Below are 14,621 nucleotides of genomic sequence, written 5' to 3' on the forward strand. Positions count from 1 at the left end.
CTGTTGTTATATATGATCATGGTTGTTCAGAGTCAAGAGTGTGGTGCTGAAAAAGCACAGTGGGTCAGGCAGCATCCAAGGAGCAGGAGAATCAATGTTTTGGGCATAAGCCCTTCATCCATCTTTCCTGATCTAGGGCTTATGCCTGAAACGTTGATTCTGCTGCTCCTCGGGTGCTGCCTGACCACCTGTGCTTTTCCAGCGCCACACTCTCGACTCTGAGCTCCAGCATCTGCAGTCCTCACTTTCTCCATCCTGGCTGATCATCCAACTCAGTACCTGTTCCTGCTTTCTCCCCATGCCCTTTGATCACTTCATACCTGACTCCTTCTTGAAAGCGTGCAAAGTTTTGGCCTCATCTTTTGCACACAATACTCCAGATGCGGCCGCACAAAAAAAATTTGTGTGCAGTTTTGGTCGCCATACTATAGGAAGGATGTGGAGGCACTGGAACGGGTGCAGAGGAAGTTTACCAGGATGTTGCCTGGTATGGTAGGAAGATCGTATGAGGAAAGGCTGAGGCACTTGGGGCTGTTTTCATTGGAGAAAAGAAGGTTTAGGGGTGACTTGATAGAGGTGTACAAGATGATTAGGGGTTTAGATAGGGTTGACCATGAGAACCTTTTTCCACGTATGAAGTCAGCTATTACGAGGGAGCATAGCTTTAAATTAAGGGGTGGTAGGTATAGGACAGATGTTAGGGGTAGATTCTTTACTCAGCGAGTCGTGAGTTCATGGAATGCCCTGCCAGTAGCAGTGGTGGACTCTCCCTCTTTATGGGCATTTAAACGGGCGTTGGATAGGCATATGGAGGATAGTGGGCTAGTACAGGTTAGGTGGGCTTGGATCGGCGCAACATCGAGGGCCAAAGGGCCTGTACTGCGCTGTATTTTTCTATGTTCTATCTCATTTTTGCAAATTCCACAGGCTGGCCACTCTTTGGCTGAAGAAGTTTCTCTTCATCGCAGTCCTAAGTGGCCTATGGTGTAACCTTGGACGGAAACCCCTTGTCCTGAAGGGTCTTCACTTTCAATTGTGTATTTTGAATCACATTCAAATGAGCACAATAATTTGATAATTGAAACAATCCACTTCCCAATGGAAACAGTTTATCTTTACTTACCGTTTCAATGCTTATCATTCTGAACTTCCTTAAAATTTTCCCTTTTACCAGTACTAAAGAAAAAAGTTCTAGTTCCTCCAGTCTCTCCAGAAAATTAAAGTCACTCAATTCTATTGTCAGTTAACATTCTTTGCGTGCTTTCCATGGTCTTACCATTTCACAAAGGGCAGGACGTACTTTGTTGAAAACAAATGAATTTATAAATGGATTAAAGTGGATGAGCTGGCATAGGGGTGAGGCAGTCATTAGAGGGCGGTCACATCACATTCACTAAGTAGAAGCCCTCACTGGAAAAAGCTGCAAGCCTGAGGATTGGGAGCATTTTTTAAATCAGAAAAAGGAGACAAACATGTTTGGTCAAGCGAAGGAAATACAGGATGGGAGTAAAATTGCAGGGAAGATAATAAGTGATGATAAAAGCTTTTATAAACATGGGGAAAAAATATCAGTGAATACAAATGTTGGCCTCTTACAGGCAAACGCTGCGGGAATTATAAAGGGATGAAGAGAAATAGCAGAAGAGTTGAATACATACTTTGATTCTGTCTTCACAAAAGAGAGCACAAAAGAACCTTCCAAAATGCCAGGGCACCAAGAGTCGAGTGAGATAGTGGAACTGAAAAAAATTAGTATTAATAAGGAAATCGTGTGAGGGAAATCAATGGGGTTAACGGTTGGCAAATCACCAGACAGTTTATATCCCAGAATATGAAAGAAAGCAGCCCTGGAAATATTACCCTTATGCACCATACAACGTGCATAAGGGTAATAGAACAGGGTGAAGAATACAATGTTAAGGCTGCAGAGAACGTGCGTAAAGAGTGAGATCAACAATAAATTTAAAATTTGAGAGATCTATTCAGAAGTCTAATAACAGCAGAGAAGAAGCTGTTTGTGAATCTGTTGGTATCTGATGTATTTAAGCTTTTGTATCTTCTGTGTGACAGAACTAGTTGAAAGAGGTAACCAGGGTGGAAGGAATCTTTTATTGTGTTGGGCTGTTTTCTTGAGGCAGTGAGACATATAGATGGAGCCAATTGATAGAAGGCTTGCATGATGTCCTGGGCTGCATTCACTAATCGCTTGGTCAGAGCAGATGCCACACCAAGCCGTGATGGATCTGGATAGGATGCTTTCTATTGCGCAACTATAAAAAAAAAGCCTTCATTCACTGGATGTGGTTGTCATTTGTGGCATTTATTACCTGTAACTATTTGCCCACAGGGCAGTTAAGAGTCAACCACACTGCTTTGGGTTTGGAGTCACATTCAAGCCAGACCAGGTAAAGATGGTAGTTTGCTTCCCTAAAGGACAGTAGTGAGTAAGATGTATTTTCCCAGCAATTAACAACATTTTGTGATCAGCATTATATTCTTTCTAGGCTCCATCCCTGTCCAGACTCTCTGGTTGTGTCCCACTGCCCCCAGACTCCACCTCATTTGACCATTCTCGTTATTGCTTTCAAGTGATCACATCTTTCATGATAGACTTTGTATTTATCCCGCTACTGTTTGGCTAACTATTCTGTAATTCTCCAATTTTTTTTCTCACTCCCCCTTTTTTAATTGCAGGGTTAGATTTGCCATCCTGCAAGGAACTGCTTGAGAGTCTATTGAATTTTGAAAGATGCCCACCAATGCATCCAATAATTGCAGGGCTGCTTTCTTTCATATTCTGGGATATAAACTGTCTGGTAATTTGCCAACCGTTAACCCCATTGATTTCCCTCACACTATTTCCTTATTAATACTAATTTTTTTCAGTTCCACTATCTCACTCGACTCTTGGTGCTCTGGCATTTTGGAAGGTTCTTTTGTGCTCTCTTTTGTGAAGACAGAATCAAAGTATGTATTCAACTCTTCTGCTATTTCTCTTCATCCTGTTATAATTCCCCCAGCTTTTGCCTGTAAGAGGCCAACTTTTGTTTGCACGCAAAACTTCTCACTCTGGTGAGGTTCATGTGACAATAATAAACCTAATCATTTTAAGTCAACAAAATCACAGAAAATGAACACACAGAGCATAAAAACCATTTAGGAGGGTGAGAGGGTTTAAAAGTGAGTTGAGTATAAGAATGAAGATATCCAACTGTGATTTTGTAGAGCTACGATGAGATCAAACCTGGACTATTGTGTACAGTGTTGGCCTCTTTACCTAAGGAAGGACATATATACATTAGAACCTAATAATGGTTCAAATATTCATTGGATGACATGGTTCTTCTGCAAGGCAAATGTAAGTAGAATAGGCTGATACTCTCAAGTTTGGAAAAATAGAGGTGACCTCAGTGAAGCATAGAATGTTGGACGGGGTAGAGTCCAAGGAGCTCTGAGGAGATGACTGTTTGGTTGTCCAGAGCTGTCTGTCACAAACTTAAACTAAGGCAGCAATTCTTTCAGAATGGGATGAGGATAGATTCCTCCACAGTGAGTTGGTAATCTTTCAAATTCTTTCTCACAAAATTACACAATTGATCTGTGGAGTCAAGATGGATGTCAATGGGGCACTAGAGGAAACAGGGATACGGAAACAAGGTGGGTAAGATACATTGATCTCAAAGTTCAGCCGTGATCATATTCAATGAAAGAGCAGACTCCATGGACCTTATTTATTCTGTTCCTTTTTATGCAAAATTCCACTGCTACCGTTAATCTTTAAATTTAGTAACTGGAACTGAACCCAGCTCTAGACCAGGGGGAGGACCAGCCTCCCTATAGATCATTATGAGAAGCTGGAATTATTCTATCAGGAGGATCCGAGCTCCTTCCATTCTGTGACACCAAACATGCCCATGTTGGCATCAATGCCAGTCATGGGCCCAGAGGTTCAAGGAAATGTGGGAAGTGAATTCTGGCCAGCTGCTGGTCTCTGATCATATCTGATATCCTCTGCTGGTCTCTGCCAGTCTCTGCTGGTGTTTGCTGTTATCCGTTTGGCTTTTCTGCTCTCTGATAGTCTCTGGTGCTCTCCAAGTGCACCTGCTTGTCACTGTCAGGCTGATCACCCCATCTCTTCCTCCAGAAACCAATTCCAATGATGATCACAAGAAGAGTGAGCGAGATAGCTGTTGCTCGAATCATTGTTTCCAATTTAATGCCTCCATCTGACATACGCTCTGCTGACACATACAGTTTACATTAAAATGGCATGAATAAACAATAATTTTAAAATGAAATCAGTGTACTTCAATGAACTTCAAACTAATGCTATACTTGCAGTATCACATATTAGAGAAAGAACATTTGAATTTATGTATTACCTTTCAAGAATGTGGAATTAACGTTGGGCTTCATACAGGCTGGGGTGGGGGAGTCCAGAACTAGAGGGCAAAGGTTTGGGGTGAAAGGGGAAAGATATAAAAGAGACCTAAGGGGTAACTTTTTCACACAGAGGGTGGTACGGGTATGGAATGAGCTGGCTGAGGAACCGGTGGAGGCTGGTACAATTGCAACATTTAAAAGGATCAGGATATGTATATGAATACGAGGGGTTTGGAGGGATATGGGCCGGGTGCTGGCAGGTGGGTCTAGATTGGGTTGGGATATCCAGTCAGCATGGATGAGGTGGACCGAAGGGTCTGTTTTCTTGCTATACATCTCAATGATTCTACGACTTTATAACTATGGGCAAAAAATGGGGCAATAACTTAATGGGATTAACATAGGGTTATTGAAAGGGTTGAAAACATAATAATTTAAGAAACAAACTTGCAGAACAATATTTGAGGAGCACAGTTGTAAACATCTAGCTGCAGAAAACTCACAAGGAGACAAAACTGTTAGTTAAAAAATACATGGGACCATTTGTTCTTGGAGCCAACTTTTTTTTTGCATGACAGCAAAAGGACAATACTGATAATGTCACAATCAAACCAAAAGTTGCTTATTCGTTGAAACTCTGAGCCTTAAAATAAGTCATTAAAACATCCAGGGAATCAAACAGGGGAAGGTAATTGATATACACAGGTCAGAGATGAATCATTATGGAAAGACAAATTGGAGCCTACAGTGTCCTCTGATCTGATAATATAGTGCCTTTCCACTAGCCATACATTACAATTTGATAGACAGACCTACATAGTGACTGGCTAATTGTACTACTACTCTATGTATGATGTACACCTAATCAACAGTAATTATTCAACTTCAGTAACTATACCTCTTAATTAGTATGTGCTAATTTCTTGTTACAAAATCCGAGAGTATGCCTGCTTCTGTGATTTGGGGTCTCCAACATTTCATTTTTTGTATACTCTGGAATCCCTCGCAAAAGCTCAGTCACAAAGGCCATTTTCACATTCTATAGATCCCTGTCTGGTCACTCACTGCAGGCAAGAGTCAGAGGCTACTAGGGCTGCTACCAGATCCTGGAAATTCCTGCAACAGTTATTGGCAGAGCCAGGAGACTGGAATTTGATTCGTCCACAGTTATGGGAAGACAGTGTGACAGTGACATGGTAATTAATGCAGTGGTATGGATAGAGAGCAGACAAGTTGAATATATTTGGGGATTGATACAGAGTCACAGGGAGAGAACAGAAGACTAGGATTTGTTTTGGATTGATACAGGGTTTCAGGAAGGGAGTGGAATTAATTTGGTATTAATTTAGAAACAACACAATCACAATGGGACAAATATCTGTTCTATGGTCTGATCAGTCATAGCGAGATACAGACGTAGGACATAAGAGTAGGAGTATACTACTTGGTCCTTCAAGTCTGCTCTGGAATTCAGGAAAATCATGGCTGTGATCTCTTCTCTGCTTTCCTGTCTGCACCCCATCAGGCTTTACTTCCATGTCCACCAAACATCTATCTAAGTCAGCCTGGAAAAGAAATTAAAGGCCCAGTTTCTACTACCTTCTGGAGAAGGGAATTCCACACTCTGACCTTGCTCTGGGAGAAGAAGTGGTGAGACAGCAAATTAAGTTTTGGGCACCACATCAGGAGAAGGATAAATTGGTCTTGCGCTGTGTATAACATGGCTTTACCGTCAGTAAGTTGGGCTTGAAAGAAGTTTGGAAGTCTCTTCTGTGAACAGCCGTTGATGCCACGATAACTTGTAATTTGAAAATATTTCACTGACAGATTTTTGTCAGCCAAAGATGTAACGATTGGAATGAGGTCAGGCAGGTGGACATCATAGAATATGACTTCCCTGATTGGGGCTGTTGATTTGGTCCAATCAGGAAGCCCTGGCTGACAGATATAAACAGGAGTGTCGCCACTCAGGTTTTCCTATCTTCCTGGTGGTGGAAATTGAATAAAGATTGGTGCACTTTGTGTCTTTCACTGTGTCTCACACCTGCACACACACACCATGGGTGCTGGGGATAAAATAAGCAAAAAAAAAAAAGAAAATAAAAAGCTTCCTTACCGGGGCGGGCTGTCCTAGAGGTGGTCGAAAGGTGTGTCAGGGCGGACCGAGAACTGGAAGGGGCATGGGGTGGACCGAGAACCGGAAGGTGGGTAGGGGCGGGCTGCCTTAGAGTGGTCGGAAGGTGGGAGGGGCGGGGGCTTGTTGGGTCTGTATTGTCTGCACTTTTGTATGTAACGGTATTGTCTAATGTACAAATGTCATTGTCACTGTCTTGTCATATGTCGAACTGGGATTTGAGGTTTGTCCTCCTCTCCCTGTAAAATGGTTGAACGGTAGGGTTCTGGGCCTAGCTTTGCTGCTCCTCTCCCTTGTAACATTGCTGTCTCTTATGTACAGCTGTAAATGTTTTTTGTAAACTGTTTGTTTGTAATTTGTTTAATAAAATATAAATATAAACAGGAAAAAAAAAATAAATAAATAAATAAAAAAATAAACAGGAGTGTCGCCACTCGGGTTTTCCTATCTTCCTGGTGGTGGAAATTGAATAAAGATTTGTGCACTTTGTGTCTTTCACTGTGTCTCACACCTGCACACACACACACCATGGGTGCTGGGGATAAAATAAGCACTACCGCGGTTAGGCGGTAGTGTGGGGGGGTTTAATAAAAAAAAAAATTAGCAGGAGATCACACAGCATTGCCCTTTGATGTGAAGGGCAGTGCTTGTCACTGGCCACTTGGGTGTTTTGCTATCCTCCTGGTGGTGGAAATTGAATAAAAATTTGTGCACCTTGTATCTTTCACTGTGTCTCACACCTGCACACACACACAACATGGGTGCTGGGGAAACAATAAGCACTACCGCAGTTAGGTGGTAGTGTGGGGGTTAATTTAATTTTTAAAAAAAAGAGTGTAAAGGCACTGCTTGTCACTGGCCACAAAAAAAAATTTAAAAAATAAACAGGAGTGTCGCCACTTGGGTGTTTTCCTTTCTTCCTGGTGGTGGAAATTGAATAAAGATTCGTGCACCTTGTGTCTCTCACTGTGTCTCACACCTGCACACACACACCATGGGTGCTGGGGAAAAAATAAGCACTACCGCGGTTAGGCGGTAGTGTGGGGGTTATAAAAAAAAGAAGAAAAAAAAGAAAAAGGAAAAAAACAGTAGTATTTAATCCCTACCCTCCCCTTCACTGTTTGATCACACAGCGTTGCCCTTTGATGTGAAGGGCACTGCTTGTCACTGGCCACCCGGGTGTTTTCCGATCTTCCTGGTGGTGGAAATTGAATAAAGATTCGTGCACCTTGTGTCTCTCACTGTGTCTCACATCTGCACACACACAACATGGGTGCTGGGGAAAAAAAAAGCATAACCGCAGTTTGGCGGTAGTGTGGTGGTTAGCAGTAAAAAAATTTAAAAAATAAAAAGAGGAGTGTCAGGGATTCTGTTCACTCAGAGAGCTGGCTCTGCGAAGCTGGATCAGTGTCAAAGCCCCTCCCTGTGTAAATAAATGACTTGGTACCATCATACTAGCCCCTGTGGAGTTATTTCAAAAGAAATAAATGCCCAATAATAATATTCAGTGATCAGTCACTGAATAGTAATGCAGGCTCAAGTACTATACCCCTACTGTTATTTCTCCCTGTCAACACAGATATTCAAATCCTCCTGAATAGTAACATTTAATGGTCTGATGGGGGTCAGTTGGCTGGATGGCTGATTCACAAAGCAGTATGATGCCAACAGCCTGGGTTCCATTCCCACACAAGATGAGGTGATCATGAAGGATGGTCCTTCTCAACTTCTCCCACCATCGGAGGCATGGTGGCCCTCTGGTTAAATCACCCCCATGGAGTCATACAGCATGGAAACAGACACCTTCAGTCCAACCAGTCCATGCTGATGATAATCTCAAACTGAATTGTCCCATCTACATGTGTGTGGCCCATAACCCTCCAAATATTTCTTATTCATGTACTTATCCAAACATGTTTTAAATGTTGTAACTGTACCAGCATTCACCACTTCCTCTGGAAGTTCATTTCACACATGAACTGCTCTCTGTGTAAAAAAAATTGCCATGTCTTTTTAATTTTTCTCCTCTCACCTTAAAAATATGCACCCCGTTTTGAAAATCCCCCACCCCAGAGAAAAGACACCTGCCATTCACCTCGTCTGTACCCCTCATGATTTTATCAACCTCCATAAGGTCACCCCACAACCTCCTATGCTCCAGTGAAAAAGGTTCCAGCCTCTCCTTATAACTCAAACTCTCCATTCCTAACAACATCTCGGTAAATCTTTTCTGAAGCCCCTCCAGCTTAATAATATCCTTTCTGTTGCAGCAAGACCAGAACTGGACACAGTACTTCAGAAGAGGCCTCACCAACACCCTGTACAACCTCAACATGACATCCCAACTCCTGTACTCAAAAGGTCTGAGCAATGAAGGCACGCATGCTAAATGCCTTCTTAACCACCCTACCTACCTGTGCTGCAAATTTCAAAGAATTATGTACCTGAACCATTAGCTTTCTCAATGCTACCACTCTCCCAAGGCCCTACTTTTAACTGTATACATTCTGCCCCTATTTGTTTTCCCAAAATTCAATACCTTGCATCTCATCAGTTATCTCTCTCTCTCTCACTAATGAGAGCAACCCCGTGGTCTGGTAAGACCAATCAACTTGACTGGTCTCACATCTTTTAGAAAATAATCTCAGTGTCACTGACCATGACAGATGAGATAAGTTAATACCCCTCTGAATTGGACTGATAACCCAGGCCTAGAGGAAGATATCTGCATCCCTTCAACTTGTTACTTACCCCAGGGTACATTGAGCTCCAGCATGAGGCTGGCATGCTCAACATGGCAGGAGTACCTCTCCCCACCATCTCGACTGACCTCCATTGTCTTTGTCACCCGATATGTTTCATCCTGGTGGGGAAGCACGTCACTGGATTCAACTTCAAGGACCACCACTTCATTCCTTAGCCACGTCACCTCGATAGTCCCAGGATAAAAGCCTGTCACAAGGCAGGAGAGTTTCAGCACTCGCTCACCGTCAGTCCTGCTGCTAATGAACACCTCAGGGATGACTGAGAGAGTTAAACAAAGACTAAAATCACTGATCAAAAAGATTGCTAACCGACAATCTAAACTCTGCTTTCCTCTCTCCGGGTTTACAAAGCAGAATTGTCGGGCTCTTCCCCTTTTCTTTCAGACTTCTTTTCTCTTTGTACATTCGCATGGTGAGAGCATCACTGGCTACACAGCATTTATGGCCCATCCCTCATTGCCCCAAGGGCAGTTAAGAGTCTACCACATTGTGGTGAGTCTGGAGTCATATGTACGTTAGGCCAAGTAAGGATGGCAGTTTCCTTCCCTAAAGGACTTTAGTGAACCAAATGGGTTTTTTCAACAATCAACCATCATCATCATTAAATTCATAATTCCTGATTTTTAAAAATGGAATACCAGTTCCACCATCTGCAATGGTGAGATTTGAAGCTAGGTCCCTAGGATGTTAGCTGGGTCTTTGGATGAGCAATCCAGTGACAATACCACTAGGCCATTGCCTCACCTTAGTCTGCCACTAGAGTCCTGGCATCTGCAGGATTTCATTTGCATACTTGTGACAAATTCTCTTTAAAATTATCAGCAACCTCAGATCGGACAGGGCACAGTTTAAGGATGTCAGGTAGGCCAGGTAGGTGAGCAGAAATGTCACTCAGAAATTGGTGGGCCTGTGAAATTTGTTGCCACAGCAAGCATTTGATGTCAAAACATTGAAAGTTTTCAAGAAGGCATTAGTTATATTTCTTAGGGAAAAAGGCAAAAGCATGAACATTGTACTATGCTGGTGATCAGCCATGACTATACTGAATTGTGGAGCCAACTCCTGATTTCCTATTTTCTGTTTCCAGGCCTCTATGAAGGCATGGGACTAATGCTGACAAATGAAGGTCATGAAAGAGGAAGGCGAGAGGATAATCTAAAGGGCTTCAGAATTATGAAGGGACTTGACACAGTAGTCATCCAGAAGCTGGGCTACATTATACGTGCCCCTGCCGGGCGTATTTCCATCAAATAATGCAATAGACCTCATATAGTGTGGAAACAGAACATTCAGCTCATCGAGTTCACACTGACCCTCCAAAGAGCACCCAAACAGACCTATCAATCTGAACCTGCATTTCCCATAGCTAATCCATCTAGCCTGCACATCTCTGGACACTACCATAAGCAATCCACCTGACCTGCACATCTTTGGTTTAGGTGAGGAAATCGGAGCACCTGGTGGAAACCCACGTACTGTGAGGCAGCAGTGCTAACCACTGAGCCACCATGCCGCCATTGGGTTGGAAGGGCACATAAAATGGGGCAAGTGTCCATCTTATCACATTCCTCCATCGCCATAGTATGAAGTGTGTACTGGGTACCGAAATTGGAAGCTTGCCCAACACCTAATAATGAATAATTAAGAATCAATTGACTGTGATAATACATTGCTCATTCCATAATAAAGTTGATGTTTGCCACCCACCTTTTTTTAAGCTTTCAAAAGGACAGAAAGGCAGTATTATCTTCATTGATAATATATAAGGCAGCCATCAGAGATATCTTCTGGAGAACGTGTTAAGAGATTTTAATGCACATCTTCAGAGAAGGTGAGATGTGATCCCAAACCTTAGGGCCCTGATGTAGAGACACAAACATTACACTGCAACAGCCCTATTATCATCATTGCTAACATAGCAAGACGACTGGCGAGCTATAAAGGAGTGGCATATGCCCGTGGTCTTTGGGCACCTGATTGGGATGGCATGGGCAGATCAGGGAACATCCTTGTGTGTCCTCTCCTGGGACTGGCTGGGCTGGCTATAAACATGGGCAGAGGGATCATCTGTGCTGACTGCTGCTCCCAGGTGTCATCAGAGACAGAGAACACAGTGTCCATCAACCCTCTCGATGCCCTTAGAGAGAAGTGGGCACTGCAGAGGCTACAATGCTTTAGTTGCACTTCCAAGTCAATTTTAATTTAGCCCCACCACCACTCTCCACTATCTATCCCTCTCCTTGACAGATCGCATTGCCCTCAATGGGCTTACCGGGTAAATTAATCAATTGGAAAGAGACAATTTTCTGCTGGTGGCTCACAGATGGTATTGAGATGGGAAAGAAAACTAAGTTCAGCTGCGTGCAACAACACTTCTGGATGAAAGCAGAACTGAATAAAATAAATAAATTAAAGAGGGACAAAGGGGCTCTTATGGTGCAGTGATAGTGTGCCTAGAGGTCCTGGATTCAAGTCCCACCTATGCAATCAGTGTGTAATAACATCTCTGAATATTTGATGAAAAGACAGACTAACAGGTGGGTCCTTGTGTTGCTGTGGTAGTGTCCCTCCTGCTGAGCCAGGAGGACAAATTTCCAGTCCCTCCTCCCCCCCCCCAGAGGTGTGTAAATAACATCCCTGAGTAGGCTGGTTAAGGAACTATCTCCCCTGAGGAACTCCTGCAGACATGTTCTGGAGTTGAGATGCCTGACCCCTAACAATCACGACCCATCTTCCTTACGAGGAGATGGTGGGCACAGCAGTAATGCTACTGGCCTAGTTACCCAGAGCTACAGGCTGATGCCCAAGAGAACCCAGGTTCATATCCCACTGTGGAAGATGGTGACATTTGGATTCAATTACACAACAAAATAATTCTAGCAGTGGGACTAGTATGTGGAAGAAGTCCTTTTCAGATTGGAGATGAAACCAATTACAAATGAGAGCATGATTTCTGCTAGCTTTTATTGTGAATTGAAGGAAAAATGCAGAATTGGGTTGTGTCTTTACCAAGAAAGAGCAAGGCATGGCCCAAGTGTTGTTGCTTCCTGTTAAAGATCAGATACAAAGAATTGTTGGAGTTGGGGGCTCAATAATTAGATATTGAGAAATGTTGAAACATCTATCATGAACAAAATGCATGAGAAAGGAGGTCTACGAATTGCATGTGAGGCATTGTCACTGTTTTCACTTGAGACACTAATCGTGAACCATACCTCTCCTCTGCAGTGCTGCCCGTCCAAATTCAAGGTATATCTGCAGCCATTTCACACAGTCCTTTTCCAACAGAGTCTTGAAGTATTTATTCATGAAGGTGTGGAGATTCAACCGGTCTGCTAACGCCTGGAACTCTGGATTGAATGCGATCCAACTCATTGCATCCTTATCGAAAACAAATGCATCTTGCCCATTGTACCCCAGCTTTATAAACCCATCGGTGGAATTATCACTGTGCAATTCACAGCCACACATTCCCTGGACGAAGAACAGGTCTGGAGAGAATATTAACATTCAAATCAATTCACAATGTGAAAAAGGTTCTGCAAGCTAGATGCAATCACAGCTTATATTGCTGCAGCCATTTTAACACTTCAGGAGCATCATTTATTGAGATTTTCCAACCTAAACTCCACAGGGGATGTTGGGGACACATTTTGTAAAGAAGTCAGTTTCCAGCGATGTCTCAAAGGAGGGGATAGAGGTGAAGATTGGCCAAGGTGGACAGCTTCATGCAAGTAATTCCAGAGAAGCTACTTCCTCTGGTGGGACACTCAAGGGTAAGGGGTGTCAGATCAAAATTCGAACCAGGTCACCAAGGACTGAAACCAGAATGCAGTTTCTCATGAAAAGAATGCATCCGAGGGTGAAGCTCTCTCCTTCTCTTCATTGAGATTCTCTCTGTTAAATCCAATTAGGGTTTAGAAGCTGAAGTCCATGACAATTGGGAAATGACGAGTAGGTGTACATTATAATAGATAAATACAAGAAGAAGGAAGGAATCAGTGGGTCTGTTGATAAGGGGTGAGGTGAAGTTGGTTTGGAGCAAACTAACCTGAAACATAAATGTTAACTGAAACACAAATGGCTTCTCCTAATTGGAGGTCATTTGGATATTCAAACACTGAGACTGAAATAATTATGTTCAGTCAGGGTCGAGAGTGTGGTGCTGGAAAAGCACAGCAGGTCAGGTGGCATCTGAAGAGCAGGAGAATTGACATTGCGGGCATAAGCCCTTCATCAGGAATGAGTAAGGGTATCAAACAATAGGAAGTGAAGTCAAGAGTGTCAAGAGCAAGTGGTGGACCTACTCAAGTGGTGGATTAGGTTTGAAAGGCTGGAAGGTCTTATTCAGCTCTTACATTCCAAAACAGATGTCAATTGAGATTGCATTCACATGGTTTACCACCTTCTCACAGGCAATAATGGATGGACAAGGATGAGCAATAAATACTGATAGCGCCAATATCCATCCCAAAATCAAGTTTTAAAAAATGTTCTGTGGTACTGGACTCTTATCATAGCTGGAAGTGATTTAGTATTTACAACAATGAAACAGGTTGTTTGGTCCAACAGATCTACGAGTTAGGTACATCTGACCACAAAGTATTATTGATCTCTAAGTCAACCTGATGCACTGTTCGGCGATTGTGAATTGCTGTATTAGAAAAGGAAATGGCATATCTCAAAGGTTAGCAGTGCCCAGTGATATGAACCATTGTGGTCTCCTGCAACACCCGCAAATCTAGGCAAGGTTTTTTTGTGACCATTGCATAAATCACAAATGACATTAAGCTGGTGCTACCACCACACCAAAGTGGTATGTCAGCCTGGCAGCATTGTGAGCACTGCGTCATCAGCGGGTTAGTTTTTCAGGTTATTGCTTAATGGAAGATCAGCAATGAGGGAATGCCACACTGTCAGAGGGTCAGTACTGAGGGAGTACCGCACTGTCAGAGGGTCAGTACTGAGGGAATACCGCACTGTCAGAGGGTCAGTACTGAGGGAATACTGTACTGTCAGAGGGTCAGTAGTGAGGGAATACCGCACTGTCAGACAATCAGTACTGAGGGAATGCTGCACTATCAGAGGGTCAGTACTGAGGGAATACCGCACTGTCAGAGGGTCAGGACTGAGGGATTACCGCACGGTCAGAGGGTCAGTACTGAGGGATGACCGCACTGTCAGAGGGTCAGTACTGAGGGAATGCTGCACTGTCAGAGTGTCAGTACTGAGGGAGTGCCGCACTGTCAGAGGGTCAGTACTGAGGGAGTGCCGCACTGTCAGAGGGTCAGTACTGAGGGAGTGCCGCACTGTCAGAGGGTCAGTACTGAGGGAGTGCC

At 43.3% G+C, this 14,621-nt stretch overlaps 1 protein-coding gene across 3 annotated transcripts in view; it reads right to left on the reverse strand.

Annotated features, from left to right (window-relative positions):
- Positions 1-3,714: 3,714 nt before the first annotated feature.
- Positions 3,715-14,621, reverse strand: part of LOC122541306 (major histocompatibility complex class I-related protein 1-like) — a 40,723-nt gene continuing 29,816 nt past the window's right edge. Inside the window, exons 3-5 of one of the 3 annotated variants that reach the window (XM_043677937.2) lie at positions 12,498-12,773; positions 9,269-9,469; positions 3,715-4,238 (exon numbers count right to left, since the gene is read on the reverse strand). In XM_043677937.2, the coding sequence (XP_043533872.2) occupies positions 4,048-4,238; positions 9,269-9,469; positions 12,498-12,773 (668 nt within the window). In that variant the 3' untranslated portion in view covers positions 3,715-4,047. Of the gene's footprint in view, positions 4,239-9,268; positions 9,542-12,497; positions 12,774-14,621 lie in introns of all 3 variants that reach the window. The other 2 variants (XM_043677936.2, XM_087979537.1) reach the window with 2 other exon arrangements.

The sequence above is a fragment of the Chiloscyllium plagiosum genome, unplaced genomic scaffold (assembly GCF_037043375.1).
Source record: "Chiloscyllium plagiosum isolate Xiang-an unplaced genomic scaffold, Cpla_swu_hap1 HiC_scaffold_35, whole genome shotgun sequence".
Taxonomy (NCBI): Eukaryota; Metazoa; Chordata; class Chondrichthyes; order Orectolobiformes; family Hemiscylliidae; genus Chiloscyllium; species Chiloscyllium plagiosum.